The following is a 24,977-nucleotide window of genomic DNA, read 5'->3' on the forward strand; positions in this document are numbered from 1 at the left end:
GTAGAGGTTGTGACTGTGTGATAAATGGGTTAATAGTGTCTGCCTCCTCAATAAATGCCATCAACCAATCACGTGACTTTTACATAGTAACTCTACTTTCATGGTTCCCTTCATTCTGCCAGGATCTCAGCTTCCTTCACCTTTTCTTATTCCCATCATGTACTCTACACCGATCTACCTTGTGGAGCAGAAAGTGGCAAGCACCCTGAGTGCTTTGATGTGTGAGATAGAACCTGGGAAATACGTGCCACAAAAAGTACCCAGAGCTTGTTTATGCAGCTGTATTTCTGTGCTTTGTGTTAAATATCCTTAACGTAGTCTATAAATGTACTGTCCTCTTGATAAAACACTCATGCTTTGGGGGTGTGGGGATGAAGAGGGAATGGGTACTAGACTAGATCTGCTGAATCTAAAGTTCTTGGGGAAAATAAATGTTTAAGAAACAACCAGGAGATTTCATAAAAAGCAGAATATTGACAAGAACACTAGCCCTCCCAGATATTTAAAAGTATTGTGAAGTCACAAGATGAGAGGCTACAGAAATGAAAACAATGGTGTTAGCACATGAAAAGACAAGTCAATAGAAGAAAAGTCTAAAAATAAACTGATAAACATTCAAAGCAAATCTATGAGGGGAAGATGAGTAAAGGCAATGAGGAGTGTGGGGACTCTCTCCCTCCTGGTGACAAAATTACTACTGGCTGGATCAGAGATTTAACAAATGTAAATGAAACTATAAATGTACCAGAAGAAAACATAGGGGAATTTTAAAAAATTACTTAATAATGGGAAAGGTCTAAGTAAGAGGGGAAACAAAGAAATCCAGCAGTGATGAAGATAAAATGGATAAACTTTAATTAAAATTTAGATTTTCTGCAAAGCAAAAAATGTGAATGACAGACAAGGAAATGATTTGCAACCCATGACATACACAGAACAACTGTACAAAAAAAGGTCATAATGACCTGGACAACCACGATGGTGTGATCACTCACCTAGAGCCAGACATCCTGGAGTATGAAGTCAAGGGGGCCTTAGGAAGCATCACTATGAACAAAGCTAGGGGAGGAGATGGAATTCCAGCTGAGCTATTTCAAATCCTAGAAGTTGATGCTGTTAAAAGTGCTGCACTCAATATGCCAGCAAATTTGGAAACCTCAGCAGTGGCCATAGGAATGGAAAGGTCAGTTTTCACTCCAAACCCAAAGAAGGGCAATGTCAAAGTTCAAACCACCACATAATTGCACTCATTTCACATGCTAGCAAAGCAATGCTCAAAATCCTTCAAGCTAGGCTTCAACAGTATGTGAACCAATAACTTCCAGATGTTGAAGTTGGATTTAGAAAAGGCAGAGGAACCAGAGATCAAATTGCCAACATGCACTGGATCATAGAAAAAGCAAGGGAATTCCAGAAAAACATCTACTTCTGCTTCACTGACTATGCTAAAGCCTTTGACTGTGCAGATCACAACAAACGGTGGAAAACTCTTAAAGAGATGGGAATTCCAGACCACCTTACTTGCCTCCTGTGAAACCTGTATGCAGGTCAAGAAGCAACAGTTAGAACCGACAAGGGAAAAATGGATTGGTTGCAAACTGGGAAAGGAGTATGTCAAGGCTGTATATTGTCACCGTTTAACTTCTATGCAGAGTAAATCATGTGAAATGCCAGGCTGGATGAAGCACAAGCTGAAATCAAGGTTGCTGGGAGAAATAGCTATAACCTCAAATGTGAAGATGACACCACTTGCAGAAAGTGAAGAGGAACTAAAGAGCCTCTTGAAGAAGGTGAAAGAGGAGAGTGAAAAAGCTGGCTTAAAACTCAACATTCAAAAAATGAAGATTATCACTTCATGGCAAATGGATGGGGAAACACTGGAAACAGTGACAGACTTTATTTTCCTGGGTTCCAAAATCACTGCAGATGGTGACTGCAGCCATGAAATCAAAAGACACTTGCTCCTTGGAAGAAAAGCTCTGACAAGCAGACAGTGTACTGAAAAGTGTATTGAAATTACTTTGCCAACAAAGATCCATATAGTCAAAGCTATAGTTTTTCCAGTAGTCATGTACAGATGTGATAGTTGGACCATAAAGAAGGCTGAGTGCCAAAGAATTGATACTTTTGAACTGTGGTGTTGGAGAAGATTCTTGAGAGTCCCTTGAACTGCAAGGAGATCAAACGAGTCAATCCTAAAGAAAATCAACCCTGAATATTCATTGGAAGGACTGACGCTGAAGCTGAAGCTCCAATACTTTGGCTACCTGATGGGAAGAGCTGGCTCATTGGAAAAGACCCTGATGCTGGGAAAGATTGAAGGCAGAAGGGGCCAGCAGAGGGATGAGATGGCTGGATGGCATCACCCACTCGATGGACATGAGTTTGAGCAGCTCCAGGACTTGGTGATGGACAGGGAAGCTGCAGTCCATGAAGTTGCAAAGAGTCAGACACCAGTGAGTGACTGAACAACAAACACATATACAGAGGTCATCAATAAGGCACAGCAGGTTAATGGGAAAGGAGACAAGCAGGCAATTCACAAAAGAAGTGGTAGAAGTGACTTTTCAGCATGAAAAGACGCTTCCCATCATTTATAAGCAAGGAAAGCAGATGGAAACAACAATGTAGCCCCATCATTACCTGTTCTGTTAACAGAGGTCAAAACTGCTGACAAACTATAACAGACATGTCTCCTATCAGTCACAGTCAGTGTCGCCCGCAGCTCCCCTTGCCTGAATACTTCCACGCACACTAGCTGACTTTGGGCTGTCAGCGCTGTCTTCCTGCCCTGTGCTGCAGGCTGGAAGTGCTGTCAGGAAGTTATTGCCATCGGCGTACTCTTCTACCAGTGGTTGCTAGGGCTTGCATGTACATGCTCCTGGGGTTTCCCCAGCTCTGGTGGCCCCCTGAGCGGGTGGTTTGTGCTTTTGTCTTCATCAAGAGGTGTGTTCCCCGAGCCGCCTACCAACGCCATAGAAGAAACATGGCAAACAGACCAACCACAAGATGACCTGGAGCCAAGTGTTGCCAAACCTCAGCAGAAGCAGAGTCACATGAGTGAAAGAGAAATGCTTATTGTTCTAAGTCAGGGTTTTCAAGTGTGGATATGCAGCATCATGGTGGCATAGCTGACTGACGCAGCGTAATGACAGGTCTAGCGCAGGGTGATATACCTGTTGTGTTTCTACTCCCTTGTTGATGATACTCGCATTACTCCAGGTTCTCCTGTTACAATGAGCATCCCTTCATAGGTCTTTGTGCGCATGTGCTGGAACTTTGCTAGGATGTATGTCTCCATGTAAAGAGCAGAGTTGTGGGTGCTGTTTACTTTCAATGTTACAAGATATTACCAAATTGTCCTCCAAAGCAATTATTTACGCTCTGACAACACTTACAGGAACTCCTGGGCTTCATTTGTTACTCAGCCTTTTTTATTTTTTCAACCAGATAATGTGTGTAAAATGGTATCTTGTTTTAACTTACATTTTACTAATAATACCTGATGAGCCTGACTCTCTTCATCTGTGTGTTGACCGTTTGGATTTCGACTTCTCTAATTTGTTCATGTTGTTTGCTTGCTGTTCTATTAGACTTTTTTGGTCTTTTTCTCACTGATTTATGGAATTTCTGTATATATTTTAGCTACAAGTCGCCCTGATCCCATACAGCTAGTGCCAGGAAGAGAGATGGAAGGAGACAGTGTGTGTGGGGGAGGCGGGGGGGTACAGTGCAGTTCAGTTGCTCAGTCGTGTCTGAATCTTTGTGACCCCTGGGCTGCAGGATGCCAGGCTTCCCTGTCCATCACTGTCTCCCGGAGCTGCTCAAACTCATGTCCATCGAGTCGGTGGTGCCATCCAACCATTTCATCCTCTGTCACCCCCTTCTCCTCCTGCCTTCAATCTTTCCCAGCATCAGGGTCTTTTCCAATGAGTCAGCTCTTCACATCAGGTGGCCAAAGTATTGGAGCTTCAGCTTCAGCATCAGTCCTTCCAATGAATATTCAGGACTGATTTCCTTCAGGATTGACTGGTTTGATTTCCTTGCAGTCCAAGCAACTCTCAACCAGTATATTGCTAGTTACCGAAGTCCTTTTCTTTTCTTTTCCCCCCTTTCCCCCCGCTTTTCTTTTAATTTAGCACCCTCTTCTTTTATATAGTTATCCTTACATTCAGTTGACCATTTCTTCATTTGATTCCCTTGCTCACCACAGACAGTTCCTGCTGAGCTCTATCTCTCCTGTGTCTGGCATCAAGTAGAACACAAATATGTCTTTGAGTAAATGGATGATTCTGTGATAACCATTGCTCTTATTTCTGCAAGCTTTGTGAGGATAGCGTGGGGGTCAAAGAGCCCATGCCACTGTAGGGAAGATGGGTCAGGAGCAGTGGTGTGCTTGAGCCTGCTTGCACCAGGGAGTCACTTGTCAGCATGTCTTCCCAACACCATGATCAGCGATCTTGTGTTTGTGGCTTGACATTGGACTTGGTGAGATTATTTATACCGTGAAGTTGGAAAACACTGCAAATCAATGCTTCCCCTCCCCTCAAGAGCTGGTTGTTAAACACTTAGCAACACAGCACTGACTTAGGGCAATGAAAACATGTAGAAACAAGCCTATGTAGAACAAGACCAGTGGTAAGTGAAAGAAAAAGTTGTAGTTGGAGGAACGTATCACTCTAGAGTTGTGGTGTTCAGAGACAGGGTTTTAAGTTACCCCAGATTTTTCCCCAGATTTGAGAAGACTTGGTATCCTGAGGCCCTGGATTAGGGAAAGGAGCTGAACCTTCAATACCAGCTCCAGCTAGCAAAAGTGAAGGACAGCAGGGGGCACCTGGATTTGAACCAGGGACCTCTTGATCTGCAGTCAAATGCTCTACCCCTGAGCTATACCCCCTCATGTAAGTAGAGGCCTTAGTACTGCCTTTTATCTGTGTCGCCATGCCCAACATTCCTATAAATTTTTGCCACAAGATGTTCACCAGGCTGGGCCTGCTCAAAGCTGCCAAACCAGCCTCACTATAATTTTACTCCCTTGATGCAAAACAAGCAACAGGTTCCCCTCCCTGTAACCACCTCCCTGCTCTTTCTGGAAAAGCACTGACACTGGTATTCATGGCAGGAGAGGCCTTCAGGGTCACTGGTCTATGCCCTTCACAGTGGGCATCTGAACACGGAGATTCAGGATTTCTGGTGTGCCCAAGCACACACAGCTCCTTACAGATAAACTCAGGACCTGAATCCACTTGTCCTGACTTTGGGTTCAGGACCTTATAACTAAGCCAGTGAGTCTGTTGTCTTCCTCTTTTCCCTATCCTCTATCAGTCAAAAAATGGAAAGGCTACAGAGGAGGAGTGTTTTACTAGATTAATGATGAGTTGGGACCATCAGGGGAACTAGAGTGTGGGCTTAGCAGAGCACACAGTGCCATGCAACCGAAGGACCACAGGGAAAAGCTAACGGGGACACCAGAAGTTGACCTTGGGCATGCTGCACCCTCCGGGCCAGTCCTCAGATTTCCTGTGCTCAGGAAGCATCTTGGGAGCTTGTCAAACATGCAGATGTGATGTGGGGTTAGGAACAAGCTTCTTATTGAGGGTCTGGGGGATCCCACTTTGAGAAACACTTGTCACAGATCTATATCGGCTCTCTTGTGTGCCACTTGCAGGAAGCCTTAGGTACTGAACCCCCAGGATGGGAGGGGTTAGGAATTCTAGCGCCTGCCCCAGGGTCAGACTGAGCTGGTGGGCAGAGGCAGAATGAACACCAAGGACCACAATCAGATTGCTCATCCTCTGAACTCTGCTCTAGACACATGGTTCTTAATTGTAGGGTGCGTCAAAATCACTTGGAGGACTTGTTAAAACAGGGATGTCTGGGCTGGGAAATTCTCCGGTAATGCTGATGCTGGGAGTCTGGGGCCATGCTTTCAGAACTGCTGCTCTAGGTCCACACATCTGTGACCAGGTCCTTTCACACTCACAGCCACACCCAGGGCACCTGTTCACCCTTGCCTCATCTGTGTGTTTACTGAGCACTGGTGCCTCCACTCCGCCAAAGACCCATAACCTGAAACCCCCCACTCTTTCCTCCCATTGCCTGCTGGGAGACCCTCGGAGGGTCTTCTTTGTCCTGGATTACCTCTCTTCCCAGTTTACCATTTAGGAAACTAAATCTAAAGAAGCTTTTGCCAATATGGGGAAAACTCATTCAAGGGAGCCAAGGAGATCCAGCTGTTCTGTCTGAAGCAGCCCGATTCAAGCTGAAGATCTCAGCCTGCCTCAGAAAAATTCAGCCCAGGGGGTTGTATTATTACACGTATATTGCAGATGAGGAATCAGGGATTGGCCCCACAAAGGCAAGTAGCTCAGGAGAGAAGGCGGCTCCAGATATTCCAGGGGAGTCATCCTTCAGCTTTAAATTTCCTTGTTTCTCTTTGGCTTCATCTCCCTTCTTTCTCCTTAATTCATTGAGGTTATGATCCAGTTAATGCTCTTAGGTTAGACACATCTGAAATGTCTTTCTTTTGTCCTCTTGCTTGAGTGTCCATTTACCTGGGTTCAGAATTATAGATTGAGTTTACAGCCATAACACCCTAAATGCACCTGACCTTGTCAGAATTCTAGATTGGAAGTTATTTTTCTTTATACCTAAAAAATGTGTTTTATAATGCTATAAACTATCAGTAAAGACAACTTTATTATTCAATTACTCTTCTCACCAAATATCAAGTTTTAAAAAAATTTGAAATGCATGCATGGTTCATGGTTCTGGCCACACAGCTACTTAATTTTAGTTATTAGTGCCTATATTTTCACTTATACAATTTTAAAAAATAACATTTTCCTAATTATGATAAATAATAATAAAGTGCTGTACTCAGTATATCAGCAAATCTGGAAAACTCAGCAGTGGCCACAAGAGTAGAAAGGTCAGTTTTCATTCCAATCCCAAAGGAAGGCAATGCTGAATAATGCTCAAATGACCATACAATTGTGCTCATTTCACATGAAAGCAAGGTAATACTCAAAATCCTTCAAACCAGACTTCAGCAGTACATGAACCAAGACCTTCCAGATGTTGAAGCTGGATTTAGAAAAGGAACCAGAGATCAAATTGCCAACATGCATTGGATCATAGGAAAAGCAAGAGAATTCCAGAAGAACATCTACTTCCGCTTCATTGATACTCTAAAGCCTTTGACTGTGTGGATCACAACAAACTGTGGAAAATTCTTAAAGAGATGGGAATACCAGACCAACTTACCTGTCTCCTGAGAAACCTGTATTCAGGTCAAGAAACAACAGTTAGAGTGAAAAAACTGGCTTAAAACTCAACATTCCTAAAAACTAAGATTGTAGCATCCAGTCCCATCACTTCATGATGCATAGATGGGGAAAAAGTGGAAACAGTGACAGACTTTATCTCCTTGGGCTCCAAAATCACTGCAGGTAGTGACTGTAGCCACAATATTAAAGACACTTGGTCCTTGGAAGGAAAGCTATGACAAACCTAGATAGCATATTAAAAAGCAGAACATCACTTTGCCAACAAAGGTCTGTATAGCTGAAGCTGTGGTTTCTTCAGCAGTCATGTCTGGATGTGAGAGTCGGACCACAGAAGGCTGAGTGCCAAAGAATTAATGGTTTTTAATTGTGATTGCTGGAGAAGACTCTTGAGAGTCACTTGGACTACAAGAAGATCAAACCAGTGAACCCTAAAGGAAATCAACCCTGAATATTCACTGAAAGGACTGATGCTGAAGCTGAAGCTCCAGTACTTTGCCACCTGATGCAAAGAGCTGACTCACTGGAAAAGACCTCGATGCTTAGAAAGATTGAGGAGAGGAGGAGAAGACAACAGAGGATGAGATGGTTGGGTGGCATCACTGACTCACTAGACATGAGTTTGAGCATACTCGAGGAGATGGTGAAGGACAGGGAAACCTGGTGTGCTGCAATCCGTGTGGTCGCAAAAAGTTGGACACAGCTTAGCAACTGAACAACAATGATAATAAAGCAGTAAAAAGGTATAAACCCACAGGACAAAAAGTATATGGATGAGATAATTAGTTTCACATGGAAGAAAAAAATAAAACAGCTGACATAGTCTGTAGAGAAATCATCCAAGAAGTATTCTGTGGGAGGTGCAGGGGAGGTTGGAGACCAGAGGGCATTACTGAGGGATGCTGTTCTACAGGTTCCCACTGGCTCTTGGAGAATGGATGGTGATTGCCTTCAACTGCATACCTGGGTGTTATGACATAGTGAATTGGTGCTAGTTCAGAACCTAGAATGGCCTGGGGGTATAGCTCAGGGGTAGAGCATTTGACTGCAGATCAAGAGGTCCCCAGTTCAAATCCGGGTGCCCCCTGCTGATTTTCTTTACATCTGGAGACTATACATGTGGTCACTGTAGATTAGATCTCAGTACCACCAACCTTCATCTCCACCCCCAACCCCGCTTGTTGGGAGGCTTTTTAAATTAGGCTACTTTCCTCCAAGGGGGCTTAGCAAACTGAACATGGAAGGAGTAAGGAGAGGAGAGGAAAGGTAGGAAAGGTCATCTTCTGACTCAGGAAATGGTTGGAAGTTTTCCTCATCCAGCGTTAGAGGCTTTGTCTTGACCTTAAGAGCTGTGTGTGTTTGGTCAGCTCTTCCAATTGTTATTTATATTATTATTTCTCTTTTCAAGTAGTTAGGAAGGTCCAAGGAGCCAACTGAATTAGCAGCTGTGTCCTGCAGACTCAGGAAGAATCCGAATACTTTTATTTGAAAAACAACACGTTCTCTGCTCTTCCTACGCGACCAGCACTATCTACCCGATCAGACACATTTGGGGAGAGATGACACTGGATGATTCTCAAGCGCATTTTGCCTGAACGTGGGCTTCCCAGGTGGCGCAAGTGATGAAAGAACCTGCCTGCCAATGCAGGAGACTAAGAGATGAAGGTTCAATCCCTGGGACGGAAAGATCCCCTGGAGGAGGCCATGGCAACCCACTCCAGTGTTCTTGCTTGGAGAATCCCATGGACAGAGGAGCCTGGCGGGCTATAGTCCATGAGGTCGCAAAGAGTCAGACACGACTGAAACGACTTAGCATGAACATATGATTATCAAAGCCAGTGCCCTCGACAGGGCCAGAAGCAAGGAGGGAGAGGGTGGGAAGAAGACCTGGTGGGAAAGTCATGCTTCTGCCATGGGGCAGACCCCCAGGTTCTGGAAGCCACAAACATCTGGGTGACTGGCTGTGCTATGGGTGGAAAGATGCTTTTTAGATAATAATGGCTCAGAGTTAGATCATTTAAACACAGATCACAAGGTCTCTGATTCATAATCCAAATAACCCTGCTGCTGTCACTTTAAAAAATTAATAGACTTTATTTTTCAGAGTAGTTTTAATTTTACAGAAAAACTGAGCAGAAAGTACAGAGAGCTCCCCTCCATTCCCTCACCTCAGCTGCCCCCTCCCAGGTGCCCCATTATTAAATTTTATATCAGTGTTGTTGTTGTTGTCCAGTTGTCCAGTCATGCCTCTTTGCGACACCATTGACTGCAGCACGCCAGCTTCCCTGTCCATCACCATCTCCTGGAACTTGCTCAAACTCATGTCCATTGAGTTGGTGATGCCATCCAACCATCTCATCCTCTGTGGTCCCCTTCTCCTCCTGCCTTCAGTCTTTCCCAGCATCAGGGTCTTTTCCAATGAATCAGGTCTTCACAGCAGGTGGCCAAAGTATTGGAGCTTCAGTGTCAGTCCTTCCAATAAATATTCAGGACTGATTTCCTTCAGGATTGACTGTTTTGATTTCCTTGCAGTCCAAGGGACTCTCAAGAGTCTTCTCCAACACCACAGTTTGAAAGCATCAATTCTTCTGTGCTCAGCCTTCTTTATGATCCAACTCTCACATCTGTACATGACTACTGGAAAAACACAGCTTTGACTAGATGGACCTTTGTTGGCAAAGTAATGTCTCTGCTTTTTAATATGTTGTCTCAGTTTGTCATAGCTTTGAGGAGCAAGAGTCTTTTAATTTCATGGCTGCAGTCACCATCTGCAGTGATTTTGGAACCCAAGAAAAGAAAGTCTGTGACTGTTTCCAGTGTTTTCCCATCCGTTTGCCATGAAGTGATAATCTTTGTTTTCTGAATGTTGAGTTTTAAGCCAGCTTTTTCACTCTCCTCTTTCACCCTCATCAAGAGACTCTTTAGTTCCTCTTCGCTTTCTGCCATAAGGGTGGTGTCATCTTCCTATTTGAGGTTATTGATATTTCTCCGGGCAATCTTGATTCCAGCTTGTGCTTCATCCAGTCTGGCATTTCACATGATATACTCCACATATAAGTTAAATAAGGATGGTGACAATATACAGCCTTGACTTACTCCTTTCCCAGTTTGAAACCAGTCGGTTGTTCCCTGTCCAGTTCTAAGTGTTGCTTCTTGACCTGCATACAGATTTCTCAGGAGGCAAGTAAGGTGGTCTGGTATTCCCATCTCTTGAAGAATTTTCCAGGTTGTTGTGATCCATATAGTCAAACGCTTTGGTGTAGTTAGTAAAGCACAAATAGATGTTTTTCTGGAACTCTCTTGCTTTTTCTGTGATCCAACAGATGTTGGCAATTTGATCTCTGGTTCCTCTGTGTGGGGGTGATGGTGGTGAGATCAGACAGTGCCATCTCTACTACTGGTCTTCAAAACATTGTTAAGAAAGTTTGGAGAAAATATCTGCAGTGCATATATCCAGAATATATAATGAACTGAGCCAAATATAAATATATAAAGAATTCAACAGTAAGACAAACCCAATGTTTTAAAGTAGGCAAAGAATTTGCAACCACACTTCACAAAAGAAGATGGATAAATGGCAAATAAGCACCTGAAAATGTAATCACCATTATTATTCACCTGGAAATGCAAATGACTAAAATGAAAAGGGCTGGCAATAAAGTGCTGATGAGGATTTGGAGGCAATTTGAACATTGTTCCTAGGAATATAAAATGGCACAAACACTTTGGAGAATAGTTTGGCAGTTTCTTACAGAGTTAAGCATGATTTGCCATAGACCCCACCATAGTCACTCCTATCTTACCAAAGATAAATGAAAACCTCTACCCTCACAAAGACAGGTCTATTCATAGCAGTTTTATTTGTGATATCCTAAAATTGAAAAGAATCCAAGTCTTCAAAAGGGTAAATGGGTAAACAAATTATGCTACATTCATATAAAGGAATTCTACTCAGCAATAAAAATGAATGAGTTCCTGATTCATACATCAGCATGGCTGAATCCCGGAAACATTGTGTTAAGCCTAAGAGGCTATACATAAAAACTGCATAGTGTGTAGTGCCATCTTTATGAAGCAGCCGGGAATGTAAACCCAGTCTTTCATGACAGATGGCATATTAGCTCTTACCTGGGGCACAGGGTGGAAGGTTCATTGGGAAAAGGTGAAGTGGTTTATTACTTTATTATTACTGGATGTATGTGTGGATAGAAATATCCTGTACTCTGATTGCGAAGGTGGTTCTGCAGGTGAACAAATTTGTCAAAATCCACTGCAATGCACACTTAAAATTGGGACACTGATTGGATCCAAATCATACCTTTAAAAACCAGAAATGTATTCCTGCAGGGAGAGACTATTAGTATAGAATAAAAATGCATTAGAATATGGAGCCTAGGAATAGATCCCTATGCCTATGGGAGTGAAAGAAGGCGGAGGTAGGGGGCAGAAGTAATCAGTGAGGAAGCAATACACACTGCAGGAGGATCAGCTCTCTAAATGGAAAAAAGGTCAGATGAACTCCCCGTCTCAAATCATGCACAAAAGTCAAGTTCAGGTGGGTTAAAGGCCCCGGGGTGTAAGGGACCTTGGGGATCGGCCAGTGGAAAAGGAAGACTTGGTCGCCATTGGCCCAAAGCTCATGCCAGCGCTTTTTCCAAGACCATAGAGTTAAACTAGCACGATTATAAACAAGCAAACAAGTCCCTCCCCGACCCCTCCAAACTAGCACCGTTAAACTAGAGCAAAGTCTATCTGAGCAGAGCAATGAGCGACTTCCGGCGGAGAAGCAGGCGGGACCCCACCGTTTCCGGCCGGGGCCCGCCGCGCCTGCGCACTCCCTGCTGACTGCTGGCAGGAGGAACGTAGGAGCCTCGGGACGTGGGTGGGCCCGGAGGATCCCTTGGGCTGTCGCTTCCGGAAGTCCACCCCGGAACCTGGACTCCTCCCCCTTGGCTGTGCTGGGCCCTGGGCGCCTCCTGGTAGGTCCAGCTGCTGCGCTGCGCGAGGGGGTGGGAGGCGGCGCCCTGCTCCCAGCTGCGGGGCCGCGGCCGGTTGCCGGTGGAGCGGCGCCGGCGTCCCGTCTTCGTCGGTCCTGCCGGCGGGCCTGACTCCCGGCAGTAGGTAAGCCGGGGAGCGGGCGTGGCGGTCCTTGGATTCCAGGGGCTGAGGCGGCTTGTCCTGACCTCGGCTCAGCGGGCGGCCTGGTCTCCCCCGTCTTCAGAGCCCGCTCTCGACAGAGGGCTCATGTCCATCAGTCAGTCTATGCCTGGAACTGTCGCTCGATACCTTGATGCGAAGAACTAACTCATTGGAAAAGACCCTGATGCTGGGAAAGATTGAGGGCGGGAGGAGAAGGGGACGACAGAGGATGAGATGGCTGGATGGCATCACTGCCTCGATGAACAGAGATTCCTGGCGTGCTGCAGTCCATGGGGTCCCAAAGAGTCGGACACGACTGAGAGACTGAACTGACCTGAACCGAACGTCACTAATCCTTCACAAGCCAGTGAGGCAGGTGCTGTTCTCCCTGTTGTGTAGACGGGAAACCGAGGCTCAGTAGCGGGAGGAACACACAGCTCTTCGCCCACAGGCAGGATTTAAGCCCCCATAGACTGGCTCTGGAACTTGATGCTCTCAATCCACTATGGAGAGCAGCCTCCCAGAAAAGAGCCAAGTGTGTGTAGTTTAAAACACCTCATTTTGTGTCACTTTTTGCATATGATGAAATCTAATGATGCATGTTTGTTTCAAGCCTCTCCTTTAGGGTTTGCGTGTAACCAAGTGTGCACTTGGGACCAAAGCCGGAAATGTACCGTGGTTTGCTCTAGGCTTTTACATCCATGTGTTCCTCTAGTCCCATGCTCTTCTTCACCATCTTTCATCTCCTCCTAGCTTGAGGGGGCAGGGGAATGAGAAGCCCAGGACTTGAAGGCTCATCCAGTGCTTTGAAGTCCCCTGCAGGTCTGGCAGGGATGGGCTGGCACCACCCCCTCCCACCCTCCACCCTCCCAGTGCACAGGCTGACAGAGGTGGGGGCCGGTGACTGAGCAGGGTGAAGATGTCTCTCTGGCATAGGTCCTGAATGCCCAAGGTAGGCTGAGTTGCAAACAAGGCGCTGGGGTGAGGCAGGCCTAGGAAAAATAGAAAAGTGGCCCCTTTCCTTCTGGGCTTGCGCGTGGGAAAAGGCCTGGTAAGAGTTGTTGTTCAGGTGCTAAGGCATGTCTGACTCTTTTTGACCCCATGACTGTGACCCAACAGGTTCCTCTGTCCGTGGGATTGTCCAGGCAGGAATACTGGAGTGGGTTGTCATTTCCTTCTCCAGGGGATCTTGCTGACCCAGGGATTGAACCCACATCTCCTGCCTGGGCAGGTGGATGCTTTACCCCTGAGCCACCTGGGAAGCCACTGGTAAAGGTGGTGAGGAAACCTCTGATCCGTGGAGCCAGCGCCTGTGTTAAGTGCCGAGGCCTCGCCTGCCTCAGGCTCAGCCAGCAGGTTGCTGCTTCTCTGAGTATATGGCTTCCCCTTGGGAGTCTGTAGGGTCCTGGACATAAACTGCCTGGGTCCTCCCCTTACCCTTAAGGACTTGCCTGCCACCACAGCATCCTTCTTTGCTGTGTCGGGGGGGAAAAAATAGATTCTTTCTTGTCTCTGAGGATAACCCCTTCCACCTCCTCCCACCGCACGCACCTGTGCCTTGAGCCCCTCACCTTCTGGAGGCCCCTGCCACCAGTCCTCACTATCTTCCCACTGCACCTTTGCTCTGTCTTGAGATGGAGCTAAGCCTTTCCCCTCCTAACCCTTTGACACTGCAAGCGCCTGCACCCCCTGCTCCTCACTGCATAGCCGGGGGCTCCAGCCACTTCATCCCACTGAAGTGACCCTGTCTGTCCTTTCTGGAAGGGCTTCCCTTGTCCCTCCCTAACATCACTTAGGTGTTTCTCTGCCCCCTGCCCGTCGGGCACCTTTGGAGACTGCTCCTCCTCTACCCTCCCCACAGTGTGTTGCCTGGGCAACCACCCTCCCCTCTCTTCTCCTGCCAGTGTTTTCCCTCCGTTTCTATGGGGACTTTTCCATGGATCTTCATCTTTAGCTCAGTACCTGTCACGTCTACTCCTGAAGACTTGTTGCAGGAGAACCTTAAAATCGCCACATCTGTAACTGATCTGGGTTAGTGGGGAGGACCACTGGGGAGGCCCTGTGTGTCCCCTCCTCCTCCACGCAGCGGCCCAAGCACACCTGCCCCCCGCATGGCTCTCCAAACTGTCCCTTCACCTGCAGTCCCGCTGCCATCACCTGCTCCTCCTCCCCCCTGCCCCCCATTCGCTTCTCAGGGCCAGGCCTGCCTCTATGGGGTCTCACCCCACCCCCCAGCTCAGCCCCAGACTGTCCATCTTGTCATCATCCTTGAAGGTGCGTGTGTCAGCTGTTATAAGACGTGTCACAAACAACCTCTCACTAATAACCAAAGTCCTGGAGTTTGTGGATGACTTTCTTTTTAAATTTCACACTTTGGATTCGTGTAGACTCGAGGCCGGCTTTCCGCAGCTCTCATCCTGCTGTGCTTCGGTGGAGAGAAAGGGGCGCTTTACTGTGGGTGCCACCGGGTTCCTGATCCGCCCAGGGCTCTGTCCAGAGACGGGGTTCCTCAAGCAGTAGCCCCTGGGGAGCCACCCTCCGGAGACAGCACTAAACTCCAGTGTCATAGACTTGGTGTGCCTATTGGGCAGCCCGCCTGGGCTCTGCAGTGCTCGCCCCGCTTGCTTTGCTGTTCCCAAGTTGTCTTGTCATCCTGAGCCCTGTGTGCCAGCTGGCAGTTCCTCTCCTGTGTGTGTGTGTTTAGGGCACAGTGCTGGCTTACAGTAGATACTGATGAAGTTTTGTTAAATAGTCAAGTGGATCAAAGGTGTCCGCAGAATACAGACAGACTGGTGGGACGAGGCTGGTCGGGGATGGAACAGGATTGGTGCCCTGGGGTCCACTTGGGCCCTCGGGTGAAGGCGTTGGGGTGTGCCCTGGGCTGCAGCCTGACTCACAGGTGTTATGCTTTTCTCTGCCCCCATCCGTGAGCACAGGCGGGACACAGGCCTGCCTCCAGTACCCTGCTCTGCGGGCCCAAGAGCGACGGAACCGGCAGACTGCTCCGGTCCTCTGCTGTGCCACGGAGCATTATGTTTCTGCTCTGGGTTTCCTTTTCTTCAGTCAAAATAAGAGCAGAGGTGAGTCCGTTTTGGTTCTGACATCTAGAGCCCTTCTTCAGGACCATGACAGCATCTGGCCCTTCATCTGTGCCTCGACCGGGCCCCTCCGCACATCCCCTCCAGTGGGCTCCAGGTGCCTGGTGTGGTGGTGGCTGACTCGGTTGTCGAGTGATGGGCTGGGGCAGTTTCCTCTTGGTACTCCTGAGGCCTCTCCCGCTGGACAGGGCTCCTTGGTGTCGAGCCGTCCACCCGCTTTCACGGCCGAACCTCCCTTGAGCTGCCCAGCAAGCTCGTCACCAGTGAAGGCCATCCTGCCATCCCTGATGGCCCTTCTGAACATTTCACATTACCGAGTCAGAACGTCCTGGCTTAAGTCTCCTCGGTTAGCCTGCGTCTCGTCCTGGGCTGGAGGAACGTGCGTACCTCCTCCTCAGGTGCCCGGGGCGGATCCGCCATCCTCCACTGAACCCTCTCTTTCCCGGGAGACATCCTCGCTTGCTGGCATTTCACCTTCCCTCTCATTTTCTTTTCTCCTTTCTGCATATTTCGTCCCTGACTTCTTCGTGCCTCTTTTCTTTTGAGAGCAGCCCTGAATTTGATCTCATCTCCAGGAAAATCAATGTGGGGGGTGCGGAGGGGTTGAGGACGGTGCCTGGGTGTGGGTTCTGAGCGTCTGGGTAAACCGGAGTCTGTGCCCTGGTTTGAGCTGACTGCAGGCAGAGTGGGCAAGGGGCAGCCCGCGAGGGGGTCGTGAGCCAGGCAGGGTTGGGGGATGCAGCGCTCGCTTGCTCGGTGGTGTGGAGGGGCCCAGTCGGTGGGAGGGCGTGGTAGGAGAGACGAGGAAATGCCATTAAGGGGCAGGCAGAGGACGAGGGAGCAGGGCAGAGGCTGGGAAGGAGTCTCCGGTGACAGGAAGCCAAGGAGACCGTGCTGTCCAGAGCCGAGAGGATGGGGTGAGTGGGGCTGGTGCAGAGGAGTCGGGGTCACCGGGGGCCTTGGGGTCGGTGGGGGGCAGCGCCAGGGAGTGGTGGGGGCCGGACCCAGAGCAGAGTGGGCTCTGAGGGGAGGAGATGCTGGAGGCCTGAGTCGCCAGCATCAGGAGCTGCCCCGTGCTTTGTGCCCTGATGGAGCTTGGGAAGCCTCAGGCTGCCTCGCTCCGCAGGACCGAGTGATGCCCCTGCTTTCCTGGGCCCCATGGGTGCCCTGGATGCTGAGCCTGGCCCCCTCTGCTCCCATGGCCTCGCTGACAGTGTGGGCACCCATGGCTCTCCCCGGGAAGCCTGCCCGGCGCCTTGGAGCCCTACATCGTGGTGAGGTCAGCCCCCTGGGGTCCCACAGCCCTGAGGTGCCCCCGTACAGCCCGCACTGGGGCTCTCCTCTTCCTGTCGTGTGAGTGAGAGTTTCATTCACGTCTGCCTCTCCCGCCAGCCTGGGGGCCCACTTGCATGCAGGGGCCTTGCCTACTGTATACTGTATCCAGCACACAGAAACATTGTCAAGTGCCTACTAGGTTCTGGATAAACACTGGAAAAGAAACAGCATTAGCGTGGCAAAGAAAATGGACACAGACACCACTCAGGTGCTGAGGGCCGTGGTTCTGCTGGGTCTGGAAGAGTGAATGTCAGGCCTCCCTCGCCAAGGAGGGTGGGGTCTGGAGAGCTCTGTCCTGGGATTGATCTTTGGTGGTCACAACTCCTCAGGTCTTCCGGCGCTCCCTTCTCCCCACCTCTGGCCTCACATCCCCCCGCAATGGTGCCCATGGTAGAGAGCCCACTAGACAAGAGCCATCCTCTTCCGCTTGCCTTCCAGCCTGGGCCCATGTTCTCACTGCCCCAAGCTCCCAGGCATGTCAGAAGTAGAAAAAGCCAGAAAGCCCCGCAAGAAGCAGACGTCAGGATCCGTGGGATAAGAGCCCCCTGATGTGTGCTGACTCCTCCAGGACTAGACCCATGACCCCACCTGCCATTCTGGCTCTTCCCGGCTCCAAGTTCAATGCCAGAGCTACTAACGCCTCTTGTGGACTCGGCCAGGGTGCCAGGCAGCACCTCCAGAGACTGAGGTCAAGCTTGAGTTTGCAGACGTAGAGGAGAAGGCCAGCAGTGGCCCCCGGAAGAACAGAAGCTCCAGTGCCCAGAAGATGGTTGGGAGGGACCCTTCCCAGCAGAGGAAGAGAACCCGCCCCCTGCCCAGCAGCCTGGGGGTCCCCGCGCCTGACCAGGCTTTCCGGGAGGGGCAGGAGGGAGGTCTCCTGGGCCTCGGTGTCCTCAGTGAGGACACAGGGGCCCACTGCCTGGGGAGGCCTGGGCCTGGCTCGGCTGCCCCCTCTGCAGATTGTCATGCCCACCCTGAAGGAGAGACTCCAGGCCCCATGGCCTCCTGTCCAGGAGTGCCCTGTGCAGCGGGGGTTGAAGGTGTGCAGGTGTAAGGCCCCAGACGGTATGAGGCGGAGGACCCAATGCTCAGCCCTGGCCAGGCCGGACAGGCTGGAGGCAGGCCGGCCCAGCGAGGGTGAGGAGGCGAGGTCGGCCGGCATCCTCATAGCCCATCTGGCCAGAGAGGCACGTCACCTCAAGAAGCGGAAGAAGAGACACTTTCTTCCTGGTGGGGGGGAGTGGCCGCATGGCCCTGAAACTGCTGTGCCTGCAGAAGCCGGGGAGAACCACGCAGGCTGAGGCCAAGGGCTGGGCACCCAGGCTGTCCCGGGGTTAGCGGCCCTCGCCCGACGTGAGGTGCTTCTTTACTGTCAACTTGCAGGAATGCCCGCTGGGTCACCCGCACCCCATGCCAGTTGAGTGTCAGGCCTGGCGAAGTGAAGGGTCAGCCCCAATGCTCACATCTGCCCCATCACTTGGCAGGGAAGCACAGGGCTGGAGGCGGGAGGCCCCGGGGGGACAGTGGGGAGGGCCGCCCGAGAAGCAGCAGAAGGGCCTGGCCTTGGTGGGCCAGCAGCCGCATCCCTGTGGGCTGCTGTCACCACGCCAGCACCTGATGCCTTGCCTCTGGAAGATAGAGATAGGTGATTCCGCGTGGGCCTCCCCAACCTGCTCCCCTCCCCCAGAGATGACCCTGCTGCTCCCCTGACGGTGGTCGGGCAGGACCCAGGTGGCATGTATGCCCCCCAAGCAGCCCCAGGCCCGGGCCTGGAACCAGGGCACCGTGGAGCTCCTCTGTAGCCCAGCCCTGGCGCTCTCCTTTGTCTGGTCTCCACCCTTTCAGGAGGTTCGTGGCGCCGGGGGACCCTTGCTACCGCCTCCGGCCTTCCTCTCCCACAAAGCAGAGCCCCTGCTCCACGAGGCAATGGGAGAGCAGGTGAGGGGCCGAGGGCGTCCGAGTCTACCTCACCGTCTCCCTGGCAGCCAGCCCGAGGAAGTGGACTCCATGGGCGTCACTGCCCACCGGGGGGCCGGCAGGGGGCGTGGGGGAGCCCGAGGAGGCAGGTGGTGCTCGGGGTCCGCGGCCTGCCCCTGGGCGGCGATCCGGAGGACAGGCTGCGGGGACAGCTCGGCCTGTGGGTCTCGGACCCGTCTCCCCTCGCCCGGGCTTCCTGGTGAGAAACTTCCGCGGACCAGAGGGTGTCCGCGCATCGCTGGCTGGAGTGGCTGGTGGCGCAGCAGCGGCAGCCTCGCGAGTTTGCGAGAAGCAGCGGCTGGGCGAGGCGGGGGCCGCCCTGTCTCCGGGCCACCTCCTGGAGCCTGACCGACAGCCCGGTCCTGCGCCCACGGCTCTTCCGGATGGCGGCAGCGGAGGCGCATGCCGCCCAGGCCGCGTTCCGCCCGGTGCCGCCCCCAGCTGCGCTACTACTTGGAGCTGGAGTGCAGGCACTTCGAGGAACGAGGAACGGAGCGCCCGGGAGATGGGCGCGGCTGTGTGGCCGGCCGAGGGCCTGGCCCCTGCAGCTCTCCACGGACCACCAGCTTACCGAGCTCTTCCACCGCGAGGACCCTGCTAGACCCCCGGTTCAAGGGCAGGATTGAGACCATCCTCCCCGAGGGGGCGAACACGGACCACTGGAAGCAGGCTCTCGTGTACAAGGTGAAGGAGCTCATGCTGTCTGAATAGCCCGTGCCACCCTCCCCTTCCCTGCAGGGCCCCAAGGCTGGGCAGGTGGAGGCCACCCTGAGCAACAGAGGCGCTAGGAGCCCCAGGGCAGAAGGGAAGGGCCTGGGGGAGCCAGTGCAGAGAGGCCGGCCCCCCTCCTCCGGGTCCTCGCTGCTGGGCCAGAGCAAGAAGAGCCTGTTGGAGCGGCTGGAGAGCATGGGGTTGCTGGTGAGCATGGGGTTGCTGGCCTCTGCGTGGAGCGATGCCTCCCTCTCCACGGAGAGCCACCTGGCTAGCTTCATCATCAAGAAGCACCCGTGTGAGAATGAGACAGTGGGTGCCCAGGAGGACCCCTTGGCTTACTGGAAGAAGCGGCGGGACATCTGGCCAGCCCTGGCGAGACTGGCCACCACCTATCTGTCCTGTCCTTCTCCTGCCGACAAGCACCTCCTTGGCAAGCATCTTTGCCTCCCTGGGCAGCCCCACCATCATGGAGTACGACTCCCTGCTCCTGGTGGAGACGGTTAAGCATCTTCTTTTGAAGACCAACCTGGAGCATTTCTCCAGCTAGATGCCCCCCACCCCTCATTTTCCCCCCGCAGAGACCTGGCCAAGGAGGGGCAGAGCTGGGAGTCTGAGCGCTCAGAAGCCCCAGAAAGCTGCCCCGGGGGATGGCTACCTAGATGAGAGAAGTGGGCAGAGCGTCCTGTCCTAGGATGGCCAAACTCTGAAGCCTCTTTGAGAAGAATGAGGACGGTTTCTCGGTTCTGGCCAGGTTGCCAGTTTTGTTTTCAGGGAGAAGCCGTTTTCCATCTGCCCACTGTTTGTGTTACTGCCAGTGGCGTGTGTGTGGAAAGGTGGGCTGTGTTCCTCGGTGACTCGAGCCGTCCCGCCCGGTGTACAGCTGCGGTGCCCCTTTAAAGCGTTGGCGGGGAGGGAGGGCCCACACGCAGGGCCTGTGTTGGCTGTGACGGCCCTGGAGGGCGGCTTTCTCAGAGGGGCCGGGGCTGGGGAGGTGGGGGCGCCGCGGGCACCGCGGGGAATGCCCTCAGCCGCCCTTCCTGGCAAAGGAAAGAGCCCCAAAGATACAGCAGCCACCTCAAGAGGGACGTGCCCATGCACCTGCCAGTCTCCTTCAGCTCCATCCGTTCCAGGGCATCCTGGGTGCCAGAGCCCTGGGGGGCTGGACTGCCCAGCTCCTGCAGGCAGGCGTGTGGTGGAGCAGACCTGAGACTCCTCTCACGGCCGTTCTCACCTGTAGTTTGTTTCCAGGCTGCTGGGAACCTCAGGGTTTCTTGTTTGTACAGTGACAGTGGTCTCAGGAAGCCAGAAAGGGCATGTGTTCTGGTACCCACCGGCCAGAGTTCCTTTAGGGCTGGGCACAGGCCCTGGGGGCTTGTGAGTCCCAGTGCTGGTGGGACTGGGTGGGAGAAGGTGAAAGGGTGAGGCTGGAGGGCCTGTCTGTCCCACGAGCTGTGAATCCAGCTCTTCTGAGGTGCTGGGAGCCGGGCTCTGAGGAGGGAAGGTGGTGGAGGCTGGGAGGCAGCAGGCTAACCTGCACTTTGGCACCGGCCATGGGGGCGAGCCCCGGAAACCTGTCCCCTCTTTCCCGCCGAGTCACTGTGGCTAGATCACTGCAGGACATTCAGAAGTTACTGAGAATGGTAGGCAGCAGGAGAAATTCATGGTAATCGTTTTTGCTCAGCAGCCTCCGTGAACTCTTTACCTTGAGATTGTAACCCTCGGTACTAGTCAGTCTGCTCTGTGCTCATTTGAGCAGGGTCATGTGGCTCCTTCCTGAAGAAAGCCTTGAGTGGCTTGTGTTCAGTGTTTGCAACAGCGTGAGCTGGAGTCACCTCCACTCTCTGCTCAGGTGGCGTCTTCTCCCCTGCTGCTGGAAGGCATGTGTGCGGGGGTGGGGGGTGGGCTGTCCTCGGGGCCACGTATTACTGGTCGGTGCCGCCATCCCTTGGTCAGCTCTCAGGAGAGGCACTCTTTGGTGTGGCGTCACCCCCAGCAGCTTCTCCACATTCCTGGAGAAGGGAGACCTGGACTGGAGCAGCAGGGGGTGTGCGAGGAGGCGGGCGGAAGGCAGGGGTGAGAGCCTTGAGGGTCCTGAGCTCGGGGGCTTGGGCTCTGGAGCAGCCGTGCCCCACCAGGGGCAGTTTGGTCCCCCAGATGTTTGGATGGTCGCGGCTTGTGGGTGGGTCACTCCTGTCCTCTCGTGGGTGGGAGATGGGCACATGGCAGAGGCAACACCTCGCTCCCGGGCAGCGCCCGGACCCCGTCTGCCTGGACTCAAGCCGGCCTCCTGAGGCTGGCGCCAACAGCACCCCACCCCTCATCCTTTCTGCACCCACATGCCTGAAATGGACCTGGGCGTCTGGTCACATGGCCAGCTCTGAGGCCACGTCCTCCCTCTCTGTGGCTCCCTGACTGCCGTGGGGGCCTGGCCTCTGGCTCCTGCATTTATGGCAGGACTCCAGTGCCCTTCATATGCCCCCCACCCTGTGGGCCAGATGAGGTTTAACCTGATGCGGCGGTGACCCCGTCGCCACGCTCCTTACAAGCAAACCCTAGCAGACGCTTCTGCAGAGTGAGCCAGGCTTCTCATCAGGTACCTCCGTGCTTTGGGACAGAAACTTTGCTAGAAATGAAGGCGGAGCTGGGCTGCTGAAGATTAAAGATGTGGGACCCCCTTCTTAGAGGTGGAGTGGGGGTGGGATGTGTTGGCAGCCCCCACAGCTTCCTAGGGGGTGTGGGAGGAGCTCTGGGTCTGGTTTCCTTGGTGGGGATGAGAAGTGGCATTGCTATGGAGACACAGCCTGGGAGCCTGACCACGGCCCTTGGAGACCCGGGCTTCGTAAACAGCAGGAGTGAATGGCCCCGTGGTTCTCCCCGGGCACCACCCTGTCTGGCCTGCGCCTGGCTGGTCTGCAGGTTGGGGAGCTGCCACTTGGAACAGAGGTCTCTGGTGGTTTTCCTCTCTGCCTGAACCCTGACCCCTCTGTGCTCCTCTGGCATGGCAGCCGCCCCTCCCCCTGGGCCGCCTCCCTTGGGCTCTGGGCTTTCGGTGGCCCCTGGGTCACTGCCCGTCCCAAGGCCACTGGCGGCCTGGAAGTCCCCTCCCTCCCCTTTTCCGGAGAGAGCGTTGGGGCCACCCTGCCCCTGCCTCCAGGACGGCTTCCCGGACTATTCTGCCTTCCCTCCCCAGCCCCTCTTTGCCTGCTTGGGAAACGGCGTCATGTTTGTGGCTGGAACCATGCTCTCTGGCTTATGGGAAGGGACATTCTGTTGAGGCCAGAGTGAAGCGCTGGTCTTGTCGGGCAGGGGTCAGGGGAGCAAAGGCATGGGGCCTGGCGGTGCTGCCACTCACTCCGTCAACCCCAGCTTCCTCGTCTAGGACTGAAGGCTGGGCGCTCAGCCCCCACAGCTGCCACCAGGGTGGACCATGGAACCCTGAACCCATTTTGAGTTCATTGCTGATGTTGAAAAAAATAGAGTCGAGAACACCTTGGAGGGAATAAGGCAAGGCTCATGTGCTCTCAGCTGTGTCTGCAAAAGCAGGGCACTCCCAGGAAGGAAGCAAAGGAGATTGGTGACTCTGGGGGCCTGTGTCTATTCAAAAATAGATTGAAAGGGTTTGAGAAGAAACGTCTCAATTTGTGATACTCATGAGCAGTTACCGAAAAAGGAAAGGAATGAGATTGTGTACCCTGGGGCCGTGGAGGGGTTGTAACGTCGGGCCTGAACTTCATCTGGGACCCCCTCAGGTGGGGGCCTTTGCTTGGCCAGTTCCTGCTGTGGGGTCTTGGCCCTCCTGCGCCTTGGGCTGGAGTCCTCCGGTCCTGCTGGGCAGCTAACCCTGGCGGCAGGGGACTGGTGGTCACGGACGCGTCCCCTGCTGCAGGTCTGTGGTGCTCAGAGGCCCACTCACTGTTCGATTGTCTCTCCTTAGGGACCTGCTGGCCCTCGAGTGAGGGTGTAGGAGACGTGTCCAACCCTGGCCCAGGCCGAGTGGAGGGGGCGACCTGTGGGGTGAGCAGCCTGCTGACCGCCAGCGGCACCTACATCGCAGCTGCCTGACCCCTGGCCCCCCAGACCCACTTGGTCTCATGGAGCCTCGGGGCGAGAAGTCGGGAGAGGCTGACGGGGTGCACGTGACGCCCCAGCTGCTCAAGGCGCGCTCGGGCGAGTTTGCCCTGGAGTCCATCTTGCTGCTCAAGCTGCGGGGCCTGGGACTGGTAGGCCTGGGCTGCCTGGGGGACTGCCTGGGCCTCGAGTGGCTGGACCTGTCTGGCAATGCGCTCACCCAGCTGGGACCGCTGGCCTCCCTGCGGCAGCTGGCCGTGCTCAACGTGGCTGACAACCGGCTGACGAGCCTGGAGCCCCTGGCCGCTTGCGAGAACCTGCAGCGTCTTAATGCCGCGGGCAACCTGCTGGCTGGGCCCGCGCAGCTGCAGTGCCTGGCGGGGCTACGGGGTCTGGAGCGCCTGCGGCTCCGAGACCCCTTGGCACGGCTCAGCAACCCGCTGTGCACCAGCCCCTGCTACTGGGCCTCAGTGCGCGAGCTGCTGCCTGGCCTGAAAGTCCTCGATGGCGAGCGCGTGAGTGGGCGCGGCAGCGACTTCTACCAGCTGTGCCGGGACCTCGACAGCTCCTTGAGCCCTGACCCTGGCGCCCCTGGCCCCCAGCCTGCGGAGGCCCAGCCCTGGGTGGAGCCTGGCTACTGGGAGGCCTGGCCCCCGCGCAGCAGCTCCATCCTGGAGGAGGCCTGCCGCCAGTTCCAGGACACACTGCAGGAGTGCCACGACCTGGACCGCCAGGCCCGGGACAGCCTGGCCCAGGCCGCTCGAGCGCTCAGCCCTGCGGGCGCCGCTGCCACCTCCTTCGTCTTCTGAAGGCGCCCTGGGGCCCTCGGTGGCCTCCCTGCTTGTCTGGACGGTTTTGTCCCACTGCTTGTTGCCCTTCAAGGAAAACTCCCCACGCGTCCATCAGAGTTGTACCTCCCTTGGGCCCTCCCCAAGCAGCCGGCTCAGCCTGAGGCTGTCCTGCCACCACCTAGCAGAGCGCCTGGGAGGAGGTCCCTGGCCCCTTCCGCAGCTACAGCTGCTGCCTGTCCTGGCTCCATGAGCCTGAGACTTGGAGGAAGAAAGCGGCTTGGTCCTAAGGCTGCAGCTGGGTGAGGCAGGAAAGGCCAGCCTCCTGCCCTGCCCGCTCTGGGAGAGGCTGTGGCTGAGCTCGCCAGCGGCAGCTGGCCGTGGAAGCTGCATTTACCCACCTCCCTGGTTCTGCTATGTCCGTCACTCCTGGGTCTCTCTGGAACCTCCACTGTCCCCATTCCCACCCATGCTCATCCCTATTAAATTGTTTTAATTAGTATCAGTACACGTGGGTGTGCTTGGTTTTCCCAAGAGGGAGCACCTGAAAGCAAGCCTGGGTCCTCCACCCC

The 24,977-nt window shown here is 53.2% G+C and overlaps 1 protein-coding gene and 2 non-coding genes across 10 annotated transcripts; 2 read left to right on the top strand and 1 right to left on the bottom strand.

Moving 5' to 3' along the window:
* Window positions 1-4,825: 4,825 nt before the first annotated feature.
* Window positions 4,826-4,897, bottom strand: TRNAC-GCA (transfer RNA cysteine (anticodon GCA)). The gene has a single exon. It is a non-coding gene; the product is annotated as a tRNA-Cys (tRNA).
* A 3,404-nt stretch (window positions 4,898-8,301) lies between these two features.
* On the top strand, window positions 8,302-8,373 carry TRNAC-GCA (transfer RNA cysteine (anticodon GCA)). The gene has a single exon. It is a non-coding gene; the product is annotated as a tRNA-Cys (tRNA).
* A 3,693-nt stretch (window positions 8,374-12,066) lies between these two features.
* On the top strand, window positions 12,067-24,913 carry LRRC61 (leucine rich repeat containing 61). 8 transcript variants are annotated; one of them, XM_069587070.1, is made up of 4 exons: window positions 12,110-12,265; window positions 15,362-15,505; window positions 17,297-19,519; window positions 23,484-24,913. In XM_069587070.1, the coding sequence occupies exon 4, from the start codon at window positions 23,641-23,643 to the stop codon at window positions 24,424-24,426; it is 786 nt and encodes a 261-aa protein (XP_069443171.1). In that variant the 5' UTR covers window positions 12,110-12,265; window positions 15,362-15,505; window positions 17,297-19,519; window positions 23,484-23,640; the 3' UTR covers window positions 24,427-24,913. The 8 variants fall into 8 exon arrangements, with proteins under 8 accessions (XP_069443167.1, XP_069443173.1, XP_069443171.1 ...); XM_069587067.1 differs by having other exon boundaries at window positions 12,167-12,407; XM_069587069.1 differs by having other exon boundaries at window positions 12,167-12,407; window positions 17,297-18,796.
* The last annotated feature ends 64 nt before the right edge of the window (window positions 24,914-24,977 follow it).

This window comes from Ovis canadensis, chromosome 4, assembly GCF_042477335.2.
Source record: "Ovis canadensis isolate MfBH-ARS-UI-01 breed Bighorn chromosome 4, ARS-UI_OviCan_v2, whole genome shotgun sequence".
NCBI classification, from domain to species: domain Eukaryota; kingdom Metazoa; phylum Chordata; class Mammalia; order Artiodactyla; family Bovidae; genus Ovis; species Ovis canadensis.

Coding starts and splice junctions, on each gene's coding strand:
- LRRC61 (XM_069587066.1), top strand. CDS start 23,641: ATGGAGCCTCGGGGCGAGAAGTCGGGAGAGGCTGACGGGGTGCACGTG.